This window comes from Schistocerca gregaria, chromosome X (assembly GCF_023897955.1).
Source record: "Schistocerca gregaria isolate iqSchGreg1 chromosome X, iqSchGreg1.2, whole genome shotgun sequence".
Lineage (NCBI taxonomy): Eukaryota > Metazoa > Arthropoda > Insecta > Orthoptera > Acrididae > Schistocerca > Schistocerca gregaria.
In genome coordinates this window covers 341,676,238-341,689,818 of record NC_064931.1, presented here as the reverse complement: position 1 = coordinate 341,689,818, position 13,581 = coordinate 341,676,238, and the positions used below count along the sequence as shown (strand labels likewise).

The following is a 13,581-nucleotide window of genomic DNA, read 5'->3' as shown; positions in this document are numbered from 1 at the left end:
ATTAGCCTTACTGACTGTCAAGATTTCCACACAAAATGAATCATGCTATCTTAAAGGGTCATACCTCGGCTCAAAACAGGTAGATTATTGTAGTGAGCAGAGTGAAGTATCTTCGCAAAATTGAGGGGCCTGATAAATTGCAAGAAATAGAGGAGAAATGGATAAGTCTAGACTGAAAATTTCTACACAGCACAAAAAGCAATAGAAAGGACAGGGAATGATTGCAAGGGGGAAATATATACTGACGTACGAAGGAGGGGTCTTCTTATATGTATCTCAATGAAGGCAAATGTAATTAGGTGTATAGAAGCATAATAGGAAAAGAAAGCCTGCACGACGTCAGTAATGATAATGGGCTAAGGCTGTTAGACTTCACTAACGTGAAGGGGGGGGGGGGGGGGGGGGGGAGGCGATAAAAAGCACATGGCGACCAAGGAAAGACATTAAGAAGTGTACTTTGGCATTGCCAGACAGAGTTACAAGAAATCAAATAGACAATGTAATTAAAAAAATGTGTCACACATCAGACATTATTGAAATCAGAAGCAGTAAAGGCGACAAATGGAGATACAGATCATTAACTAGATTGTGTCAGATATAAACAGAAGATAGATATGGCAAGAAACAAAAAAGTAGGGGAAAAGATAAACTCAATGATGAAACTCTCCAAATTAAAGAAAAGCAGGAAGAAAGCAGGAAGAACACAGAAAGACACTGGATGAGATTCTCAAGACAAGAAAGAACACAGGAAAGGAATGGGATGTGAAAACTAAATGGGAGGTACTGAAAATGGCCATTAGCATAGTCACGGAAGGAGTACAGGGGAGGGCAGAATACAAAAGAACAGGGAAATGGTTCAACAAGGAGCGCTCATCAATACTCCAAGGGAGAAATGAAGAAAGGCAAAGAATGCTGCCAAAGAAAATAAGACTAGCAGTGGAAAGCAATAGAGAGAAGAGGCAAAGAGCAGATAAATTATGTAGGATGAAGAAAAGACAGAATAAATGGAGGAACATATAACAGTTGGATGAAATGAGGGACAATAATGAGACACGGAAGTTCTATGAAAGACCTAGAGAAATGACAAAAGGATTTCAACATAGAGTAGTTTTCTATAAGGATAACTGGAGACAAAAGTAAACTTTTGGGAAGATTGCAACAGTATTTTACTGAGCTACTTGATAGAAAATGGGGGAAGTAAATGGGAGGAAAGCTTGAATGAGGAAAAGGAGGAACCAGAACTGGAATTAGAATTTTATGCGGAGGAACAGGAACTCAAACCACCAGACTTACAGGAAGTGAAGAATGCAATCAAAAACTTAAAGAATAATAAAGCAGCAGGAGAAGATGGCACAGATGCTGAATTAGCAAAATTTGGGGGAAAGACAATGGAGTAGAGTGTTAATGAATTGAGATATGAAATAGTGGTAAAGAACGAAATGTCAAAGTATTGGTATATGAGATAATCAGCTGAATACATAAGAAAGGTTATAAGACAGAATGTAGCAATTACCACACGATTACTCTCTTAGATACAATGTATAAGATGTTTAGTAAGATTTTAGCCTCACAGAATGCTGGCTGGAAAGAATACTAGGGGATTAACAGGTTAGATTAGGAAGAAATAAATCCACAATTAACCACATATTTTTACTGAGAGAAATGTTATAGAAATTTTATGAATATGACACACAACTTCATCATTGAAACTTTCTGTCAAATTAAAACTGTGTGCCAGACCAAAAATCAAACACAGGACTTTTGGCTTTCATGGGCAAGTGCTCTACTGATATACCCAAGCATGACTCACAACCCACTTTCACAGCTTTACTTCTGCCAGTACCTCATCTCCTACCTTTCAGAGCCGTGAGTCATGCTTGGGTAGCTCAATCGATAGAGCAATTGTCCGCGAAACGCAAATGCCCCAAGTATGACTCTCCGTCCAGCACACAGTTCAATCTGCCAGGTAGTTTCATATCAGCGCACATTTACTGCAGAGCGAAAAATTAATTCTGGAACTTCACCAGGTGTACACTGATTTTAAACAAGCACAGCTTAGACATGAATACAATTTTCTAAGACATGAAAGATTTTAGAATCCTGCTAAAATTTGGGATATTATTCAAAATGATAATGCAAGGTCAGAATAGAACAAGAGCTGTCAAGAGAGGTCCATGTAGGGAGGTGCCTGCAGCAGGTAGTAGTGATCTCTGCACTTTTCTTTAACTTAGCACTAGAGAAGGTAATTCGGCAGATGCCAACAAACTAAGGGAGAACAATGTTTAATCAGCAGATGCATCTGGTATATATTTTGATGATGTAGCATTAATTGCAAGGAATATCAGAGCTTTGAAAAGTAATTATACTGCATTAGAAGGAGCAGTGTGAAAGTTAGGACGGGCAGTGAATATAGGCAAAAATAAAGTATATGATGTTGGGGATCCTGGTAGGGATAGAGGAGAAACAGCAATAAAAATAAATGGGAATGATTATCAAACAATAGAAGAGTTTAGAAATTTAGATTTGACAATAACAGAAGATAACAGAACAGCAGTAGAAATTCGAGAAAGTGTAGCAAGTGGAAACCAATGTCATTATTCTTCGCAGAAAATATTCAAGTCCAAAAATGTTAGTAGGAATGCAAAAATCAAAATATATTTTCCTATATTATAACCTATAGTGATGTATGGATTGAAAGGCTGGGAGATTTGTACAAATGAAGAAGGCTGGTTACTGAGATGGAAGGAAGATTTTGAGAAAGATATTTGGGGCAGAGAAAGAGGAAGAAATCTGGAAAATAAGTCAAAATGCAGAACTACAGACACTTTTTGGACAGGTGAATATTGTAGTGGAAATCAAGAAAGGAAGAATAAGATGGGCTGGTCATGCACTGGGAATGCCAGATACTCTTGAGTATTATGAAAGCATGTATAGGAAAGCTCCCAAGGAGAAGAAGAAGAGGAAGACCCAGGAAAAGGTGGCCTGAAGATATGGAGGAGGATCTCAAAGCAATGGGAGGCAGAAATTAGAGAAGAAAAGCAATGGACAGAAGAATAGAGGGAGATAACAAAAGAAACCAAGGTTCTACAAGGACTGTAGCACTGACCAGTAAGTATATGGTTAGGTGTGATAAGGACAGCTAGAACACAGATTTTATGACATGTTAAAAGCTGCTCCTAATTTCCCACTCTTACATTACCAGAAATAAATATTGCCTAAGTAGTAAATCTATTTATCAACCACTAATTTTAACATCATGCGAAACAGCTTTTATCACTAAGAAATAAAGATCAAAGCATTCTGCACAAGGCTGCCAGAAGCACCATGTGACTTATTCAATCCCCAATAGTTGTCCTCCCCTCATTATGACCCTCAAAAGTGTTTTACTTTATTATGCCTTAAAAAATGTTCTTCCTGCTCCACATAATATGGAAAAATGTTTAAATTCTTTGGACTCACATTAACACATGCAGGAAACCATAATAAATATATAGGGTTATACATGAGTTATGACACTTTTACAACAGGCTTTTTTATTAATTTTGTAACAATGATGTTACTTATTACCAGTGGGAATGTGCATCTGTCGAGATGGGATGACTCCATTGGCCATATGAAGATTATCTCCAGGCAATAGTGGCCCTGTCTGGTGCACATTAACCTGTCGAGACTGCGGAGAGGTATGAGAACGCCTTGCTACAGAAAAACAATGACAGTAGGTGAACATAAATTAAGTTTCTTTCTGAAATAAAACACATTTCCAAATGCATTATATCAAATACTTTTAAGTGCAGAATATTACCAGGTTTACAAGTTTGAAATGCACATTTCAGACAACATATGCTGAACCACTGCAGTTTTGTGTTATAAAGATTTGACACTGCACCATTTTGTTGTGTCATCAACAAGTGTCACATGTGCACAAATGATAAATTGGAAAAGTGTGTGCACAGTGATGTGCTGTTGTGTTCAATATGTCGAAATTTATACTGAACAAAGAGCATTCAAGAACAGCATTAATTTGCTGTTTTCATTTGAAAAAAATGCTGCTGAATCATACCAATTACTGTGAGAAGCTTATGGTGAACATGCTTATGTTTTTTTATGTTATACTTTCTGACACATTCCACACCCAAGAATCCTCTCATTTTTGGGTCTATGTAACGATAACTGAATCTAATGTAATCTAGCCAAAACACTGATCTTATAACTGGTTCTCCCATGGCATGATCACTGTAGCGTTACCTTTATCCACTTTAAGTACTATGCTATCCATGTCTGCTCCTACATTACAGAGGGCTACCCTCTACACAGATGAAACGTTACTCTTTGTGGAGTGCCTCTCGTCAACACTCTGCAAGACTCCTCACTAATTTACTCTGTTGCAACTTGTGTAAGAAAGCGAACAGCCTCCTTGATGAAGCTAACGAAGTCCACCAATCATGGTGAAAGAGGTGTACGAGACAAATTAACACATCATACCAACACAGATACAGTTTTGTCATAATAGATTTCCCCCTTTAAACATTGATAATAGATCATCAAGCACAAACTCTCTGTGGCACTTACATTCCAAGTCATTAAAAAATTTGCTACCTGTTCGATGTTGGTCCAGTTTGCCTTGGCCCAGCCCCAAGACCATTAAGAGATGTTCAGTAACAGCACACCTGATGGCTTGAAAGAAGTAAATATGCGTCTGTGTTCCTGTTCCACAGTGTGCTCCTAAATTGTAAGTGTCATTTGCCCTATATAAGATTTTCCACAATCACAGAATCCTGTAAATGTCTACCTTATGCAGCAGTATCAAGTCATCTTTGATGGTGCCACAAGGACTGAGACTGCATGTAAGCTGTCATCTTGAAGGCATCATCCTCATTGTTGTTTTGTCTGTAGCACCCTCTGCATCTCATGAGAGAAATAGCCACACATCAAACTTTTGGTACACCATCATTTAGTAATCAGTGGAAATACAACTGTTTTTGGAGCTTATTAATCAGGGTGGTATGCAGCTGGACAGTGCATGCTGTATGTAGCTGATGTCCTGCTCAAAGCTAAAGAGGAAGGGTGACTGATCTGATATTAATAAAGGAAACTTCACCATGTAGCAACGTACATACTTGCAACAGAGGCACATGCACTCAAGTAACATGTGCATACCCACTTACAAATGCATCTGCATGTGCCCCCTGGGTCTTAAACAGAGATGAGCTTGGTATACCTTCACTAGCGTAAAATTGAAGATGGACAGGAGAATGTGCCAAAATATTACGGCAGAAAGTTTCTAACATCCAGCAGTTCACTCAAAATTTCACAGAAGTATTTAGCATTTTTCATGAATGGAGTTATAAATTCATTTCAGTTTCCTTGTAATATTCCGTAACTTATTTTTGTGCTCCTTTAAAGTAAATTTGATTTCCTTTTGGCTTTGCAAAAGTAGTTCCTCTGGAAACCATTGCAAGGAAAATAGCAATATGATTGAATCAACTGACAAAAAAATTGAGCATACAAACACAATTACCAAATTTACTAGCTATAATACACAAAAAGATAGTGAAAATTCACCTTTATGTTGCTTCCTTGCTTCAAGTTTTTCAAATAATACAGTCTTTACCAAAGAAGCCTCTTCCTCATTAGCAAAGTTGAACCCAACCATACAATCCTGAAATTAAAATAACCAACATTACTTGAGGAGTCTCAAAAAACAAATTTCTTGACAACATCGTTAGACTCCTTAACATTTTTCTTTCTGCTGATGGTCCTGAAAAGAAAATTAAAGACTTTCACATCAGTTACCTAAAAGACACCACCGTTATACACTCATGAACATCTTAACTAGAGATATTTATCAAACAAACTTGTTGCACCTTACTTTCACCATGATGATGGCACATGCCACGACTGGACACTCTGAGACAGTCAAAGCATTGGGAAGTCATTCTAATTCATAACCACTAAACAACATCGACAATTCAGGTATATTGTTGAAGTTGGGCTGAAAGCACTCGCAATCTTGCTTGATGACTTCCCAGATGGAGGTCAGAAAACTGAACAGATCACACAACCACCCTCCCTCAGATCACTGAACACTTAATCAAAACAGTCTGAAACAATCAGGAAGTGATGGAGTTGTGGACTGTTATGCTGAAAGTAGAGGTCGTTTACAGAGTGCTGTAAGTGAAGAAACAGACACACATGCTTGAAAAGTTGGTTCCTCTATCATACCAGAGTGAGGGATGATAGAAGATTTATCAGGGGCTCCATCTCATTATGTGTTAATGTCACCCATGCAAAAATGTCTGCCTGGATAATGCCACAAGCTGTGATGCTTGCTACATGGTACAGTGCTTAGCATGCCTGGCTGACATGCTGTGGGTCACCAGTTCAAACTCAACCACCAGCAATTACTTGTTATTTAGTACGGATCAGTTCTGGAAGGTTCTTGAAATACCTTATGTTTTTAATGGTCATATACTCTAGAATATTCAATGTTCGTATAAGTACCAACATTCTGGAGTACTTGATATTTGTTTAAATTGCTGCACTCTCCATCCACTAGTTCAGTCCTGTTCTGACCACACATTGGTGTCAGTAATAAATGTGCTTTCAGTTCACTTCTTGTACTTAACTGACAACGCCCCCTTCAGATATGGACTCGATTGTGTTTTTGACACAACAATATTGCCTTTTTGGAAACTGAGATGTATGGACTCACACTAATGTGTCCTGTGACTCATCAATCCTAGCAATTTTTCATCATGTCCACACACACAGTGCCCATGCTCATCTTTTTGTCCTGTGATGTAATAAGGTAAGCAGAGGTACCTGTATGCCTTGTAAACAGATTATTATTATTGTTATTATTATTGCTGCTGTTGTTATTGCTGCTGCTGGTGCTGGTGTTCAACATAGAGTTAATGAGTGGTGTGCTGCACTGTGAATCAACTAGTTGCTGTTATCATGATTATCTAGAGCAATCCCAGTTGTCCACATTTTGTAGCCCTTTATAACTAACTATGGCAACTATCTCTGGCAGCAAAGGTTTCCTCCAAACTGAGATATTCACCTCGTCTTGGCCCACTGGAATGTCATCATACCAATGTTTACGTATGACCTGAGGTTAGGTGGCCAACAAATCAGACATAACTATCTGGCCACAATAAAATGTGAAAATATTACACATCTACATCTTCTTCTAAACTCTGCAAGTCACTTTACTGTGTGGGGTGGAGGGTACTTTCTGTACCATGGCCACTTCCCCTTTTCCTGTTCCAGCTGTGAATGGTTCTTAGGTAGAACACTCACTGATAAATCTCTGTGAGCTCAAATCTCTCCAAGCTTGCCTTCACAGATTCCCTCCTCCCCCCCCCCCCCCCCCCACCCCGCCTTTTCTTTGTGCTTTGTGAGGCATACATAGGAGGAAGCAATATACTGGTCAGCTCTTCTAGAAATGTATGCCCTTGGAACGAACAGTAAGGCACACTATGAAGCAGAATGCCTCTCTTGCAGCATCAGCCATTGGAGTTGGCTGAGTATCTCCCTAACATTCCCACACTTCCTAAATGAACCTAGAATGAAACACACTGCTTCCATTTATTCATTACGTAGGACCAAATTGACGAGCAAATCTCCAAGGTCATGGAACGTGTCGGTACATGAAATGAAAACACAAAAGTAATAACAGATAAAAGTAAAATGTTTATGAACCCGAAAAAAGTCAATCCATAAGTTTAAATAAATGCAATCAACAATAAAACAAGAATCAGCTTAATTTTTCAAGGAACTCCTCGACTGAAGAGACCCATGAGGAAATTCTTCAGTTTTGATTTGAAAGTGCATGGATTACTGCTGAGATTTTTTAATTCTTGTGGTAGCTTACTGAAAATGGATGCCCCAGTATACTGCTCACCTTTCTACACAAGAGTTAAGGAAGTCCGATCCAAATGCAGGTTTGATTTCTGCCTAGTATTAACTGAGTGAGAGCTGCTTATTCTTGGGAATGGGCTAATATTTTAACAAGAAATGACAGTAAGGAATATATATATATTGAGAGGCCTGTGTCAAGAATACCCAAACTAGTGAAGAGGGGTGTACAAGAGGTTCGCAAACGTAACACCACTTATTGCCCGAACCACCCATTTCTGAGCCAAAAATATCCCTTTAGAACAGGGAGAGTTAACCCAAAATATAATACCATACAACATAAGCGAATGAAAATAAGCAAAGTAGACTAATTATTGTGTCAAACACTCACTCACTTCAGATACCCTTCAAATAGTAAATATGGCAGTATTAAGTCTTTGAACAAGATCCCGAACGTGGGCTTTCCACGACAGTTTACTATCTTTGTGGTGCGAGGTACCCTCCGCCATGCACCGTATGGTGGATTGTGGAGTATGTACCTAAACGTAAACGTAGATCTGAATACCTAGAAATTTGAACTGTTCAATTTCACTAATCATATGCCCATTCTGTGAAATTAAAATGTCAGGTTTTGTTGAATTTTGTGTTAGAAACTGTAAAACTGAGTATTACTCAGATTTAGCATTAGTTTATTTCCTACAAGCCATGAACTTAGGTCATGAACTGCACTATTTGAAACTGAGCCAATGTTGCACACAACATCCCTTACTACCAAGCTAGTGTCATCAGCAAACAGAAATATTTTACAGTTATCCGTAATACTAGAGGGCATATCATTTATACAAACAAGGAACAGGAGTGGTCCCAACACTCCCTGGGGCACCTCTGACTTGACTGTACCCAACTCAGACCCCCACATCACAGCCATTCTCAACACAGTAAATAATGACCTTTTGCTGTCTGTTGCAGAAGTATGAGGTGAACCAATTGTGAGCTACTCCATGTATTCGGTAATGGTCCAACTTCTGGAGCAATATTTTGTGATCAACACAATCAAGTGCCTTAGTTAAATCAAAAAATGTCTAGCATTTGAAATGTTTTGCTTAACCCATCCAGTACCTCAGAGAGAAAAAAGAATATAGAATTTTCAGTTGTTGAATGACTTCTGAAGCCAAATTTTACATTTGATAGCAAATCGTGTGATTAAAAATGATCAATTATTCTTACATACACAGCTTTTTCAATAATTTTAGCAAACACTGATGACATAGGAACAGGTCTAACATTGTCTACGTTATCTATTTCTCTCTTTTTATAAAGTGGTTTTACTACGGAGTACTTTAATCATTCAGAAAACTGACCATTCCTAAAGGAAAAATTACAAATATGGCTAAATAGAGGGATAACACATGCAGCACAGTACTTTAATATTCTGCTAGGCACTCCACCATAACCATGAGAGTCCTTAGTGTTTAGTGATTTAATTATTGACTCAATCTCCCCCTTGTCTGTATCACAGAGGAGTATTTCACACATCAATCTTGGAAAGGCATTTGCCAAGAAAGTTGTATGATTTCCTGTAGAAACTAAATTTTTATTTAATGCACCAGCAATGCTCAGAAAATGACTGTTAAATACTGCACATATATCTGATTTACCAGTAACAGAAATATTATTACTATGAATTGACTTTATATCGTCGACCTTATGCTGCTGACCAAACACTTCCTTCACAACTAACCATATGGTTTTAATTTTATCCTGTGAATTAGCTACTCTATTTGCATACCACATACTCTCTGCCTTCCTAATAACATCTTTAAGCATCTTACAATACTGTTTGTAATGGGCTACTGTAGCTTGATTGTGACTACTTCTCACATTTTGATATAATTCCCACTTTGTTCTACATGATACCCTTATCCCACTAGTCAGCCACTCAGGCTGCCTATTACTGCTAGAACCCCGTTTAGAACATTCTAATGGAAAGCGACTCTCAAAGAGCATGATAAATGTGTTAAGGAAACTATTATACGAGGGTAATATCAAAAGTAAGGTGTGTCTCTCTCTCTCTCTCTCTCTCTCTCTCTCTCTCTCTCTCTCTCTCTCTCTCTCTCTCTCTCTCCCCCCCCCCTTTTTAAGTACATATACCTGTTTATTTCTACAATGGTTAACATCAGTTTACAGCCTCAACATTTAGCTATTTTTCGACATTTCTGTTGAAGCCTTTTTGTAGACACTGTAGCAGTTTTTGTATGCCCACGTCATACCAGCTCGCTGCCATGCTGTTCAGAAAGTTATGAACCTCTTCTTTCACCTTGTCATTGGAGCTGAATCACTTTCCGGCCAAATGTTCTTTTAACATAAAGGGCGCCAAGTCAGAACTATAGGATGGGTGGGTGATTATGTTCCAGTGAAACTGTTGCAGGAGAGCAACGGTTTGCTGAGAGATGTGTGGGCGAGCGTTGTCATGGAGAACGTGTACACCCTTGCTCAACATTGCTCTTCTCTGGTTCTGAATTGCCTGTTTGAGTTTTTTCAGAGTCTCACAGTACCTTTCAGTGTTAATTGTGGTCCTAGTGGGCATAAAGTCAACCAGGAATACCCCTTTCCGATCCCAAAAATTGTTATCATGACTTTACCGGCAGACTGTGTTTGTTTGAATTTCCGTGGCTTTGTTGAAGAAGTATGCCACCACTGGTGTGATTGTTGCTTGGTCTCAGGTGCAAAGTGGTATTCCCAGGTTTCGTCACCTGTGACAATTGAGTCCAGGAAGTTGCCCTGTTCGGCTGCAAAGCGGTGAAGAAATTCGCGGGAAGCATCAACTCGTTGCCGCATGTGGTACTCAGTCACAATGCGTGGCACCCATCTTGCGCACACCTTCCGGTAGGTCAATGTTTCCGTTAAGATTCTGTGAGTGGTGTTTTGGGAAACCTCAGGAACCAACGTGCAGAGATCATCCAGGGTGATCCACCAATCTTCTCGCATGCTTTGCTCAACATCTCCATTATATGGTGAGTAGCACTCTATCCTTTTCATAATATTGCCATTATTCCATCCTGCATTTTCCATTTTTTAAGTAGTGGAAGTTACGTATAGGATCCCCATCGCATTTCCGTAGTTTATGTATGATATACATACATAACTGATATCAAAATACTCACCAGGGATTTGTTAATGTTATCCAAATTTTGTACATGTTCAGCTGCTGACGTAACTGGATTTGGAAACTATCTGGGAAGTAGAAAGGTTTGACTTAATTTCATTCACTATAATCAATGTTTCTGGAAACCCTGTAACTGTGTCATTCAATATTTAAATAATGAAACACTACACCAGTTACATATTTTTATCATGCTTAGTACAACACATTGTGAGAATTTATTCTCATTGTCAAGTGTAGATATTTGCAAAAGTACTTTGTGTGTAGTTCTCCCTCTCTTGTACTGCAGTCATCTTTCTGAGGTTATAACATATACTGTCTCCCCTTTATGCAGCAACCACCCATATGCAAACCATCATTCACACTGTCTGCAAAATACCACAAAAAATAGTTATGTAAATATTTGCACTTGACAATGAGAATAATTTCACAAAACTTGTCACGCTAAGCAATTAATAAATAAATGACTGTTACTATGTTTCATTATTTAAATCAGAAGTGTTCAAGCAACACAGGGCGAAGGTGTCAGCCAGTGCTACAAGTGGCCGGGAGAAAAAAAAAATGAAATATGTGATCAAGAAATACAAAGGTGGCATGCAAATTGTGAAGGTGTGCATGCACAGTGGAAACAGATTGTAAACAGTTGTGATCGGTCAAGACACTAATATTAGGACTCCGTCAGCTACCACGGTAAGTAGAGCTTGGCAGCAGCAGCAAACGAAAGATGAATTTTCCAACTTTTAAGGATTCAGCTCTGTTGAGTAGGACACCCTGGTGTCAAGAAACTTAACCACACAACTTTTGTGAACAGTACTTGATGGCCAATTCCTTGCCAGTGGCATGTTATGTCAATTTCATCAGTGTTTCCTCCACAAAGATTGTTTTATACAGTGTAAATTGTGAGAAGACTATAAATATATTAATGTAAAAATACTGCGAATTAACATGGTGAGCAAGCATAGGAAACTTGGGTGTGATGAAAAATCTTGTGAATGGCAGGAAAGCATTAACACTCGGAACGTACATGAGGGGTTACACTGTATGTCGTAAATCTTAAGACTGCAGTTTAGTGACATTGGTAATGGATAATTATCAAATGTTAAAACTGGGCTTTAACTTAATTTCTCAAGCTTGATGTTGGCATATAATCTTAAAATTACAGCTCAATTCCCATTTAAATAACTATCACTTATACATGATATTAAATAAAAGTACCTTACTTCCAATGAACTACATGCCAGTAATAGTTGTTATTATTGCCTCACATAGCCTGACATTTTTCACAATAAAATGTACTAAAGTGACAGAGAGATCTTTAAAGGGACACATCAAACTGTATACCATAGTAGTACCCAAGTATACATATAAAAATTACCACATATGGCAATTTACCTTTGAAAATACGTAAATCAACATCATCTCTGCCTGATCTGCTTCTATAGTTCAATTCATTTATCTTGGCGGTTCGCGCATGCCCACCCAGATGCGGGAGATTGCTGTGTTGCCAGTTGTACGCACCAAGAGAAGCAGCACCATAGTATAGTTCGCAAACTTACGTTTAGGGGGGAGCAGGCAGTTTATGAAGTTAAGTCACAATGGCCGCATGAACCCTTTCGCTACTAGAAAGACGTGCTCCCCGCATTCCGCAATTTTGTCATCACTGCACTGCTCGCCTGTGCAGACACATGGTGTTTCGGCTGCTTTTACACACTTTATCATTCGTTTTCACAAGAACTATTAGGCTCAAAAATTTGATTTTTACAAATATTCTTGACTGATACCTTCCCCTCATAAATGATTTAATTTTGTTTCGATGTTCAACGCAGTTATTGTGCAGCATTAGATGTAGTAAACCATTGCACGAAATTTTGAAGAGTTTAAGGCAAAAGTCCATAACGTATAATTTCCGTATGGTCGATTTTAGTTGCCACTAGAAATTTCAAAAAATTACATTCAAACGAATAAAATTCATGAAGAAAGACACTCCGATATTGTTTTTAAATAAAGAAAATATTAAGCACCGAACAAGGTTTGAACTCTGAACCTTTCGTTTAGCAGCCATACACTTTAACCATTACGCTAAAGCAGTTTGGCAATTCGTATAACTTCCGGAGGACTTTAATATAATACGCGAAATACCAACAAACACTGTTGATATGACTATGAATTATTCATGTTTCATCATGTCATCCCAAGCATGTGTGTCAATTTGTACCTCTCTATCTACATTATTCTGTGATTTATTCAGTTTTCAAATTTATACTGACTTTTTGATCACCTGGTACTTTTTACATAGTTATTGAATTACACCATGTTATTTGCTTACAATCAATTTCTTACGTTAAAAAAATCAGTGCCCATATGATGGAAAATCTGAACCAAGCCAGAAGAAATGATGCAAGTACATTGAGTCATGTAGTAGTGAGGAAAAGTTTAGTGAATTAATTAAAAGTTCCTTCTTTCTTCTCTGCAGTGCCAGCCCATAACACTTGTGTTGAGATGATGTTCTCCTTGATACAGGCAAAGTGTACAAAGGAAAGAAATAGATCAACAACTGA

The 13,581-nt window shown here is 38.2% G+C and overlaps 1 protein-coding gene across 1 annotated transcript in view; it reads right to left on the bottom strand.

Moving 5' to 3' along the window:
- LOC126298413 (neural Wiskott-Aldrich syndrome protein-like) overlaps window positions 1–13,581 on the bottom strand; it is a 102,712-nt gene that overhangs the window by 70,008 nt on the left and 19,123 nt on the right. Inside the window, exons 4-5 of the mRNA XM_049989734.1 lie at window positions 5,563–5,659; window positions 3,568–3,696 (exon numbers count right to left, since the gene is read on the bottom strand). Coding sequence (XP_049845691.1) covers window positions 3,568–3,696; window positions 5,563–5,659 — 226 coding nt within the window. The remainder of the gene's footprint in view (window positions 1–3,567; window positions 3,697–5,562; window positions 5,660–13,581) is intronic.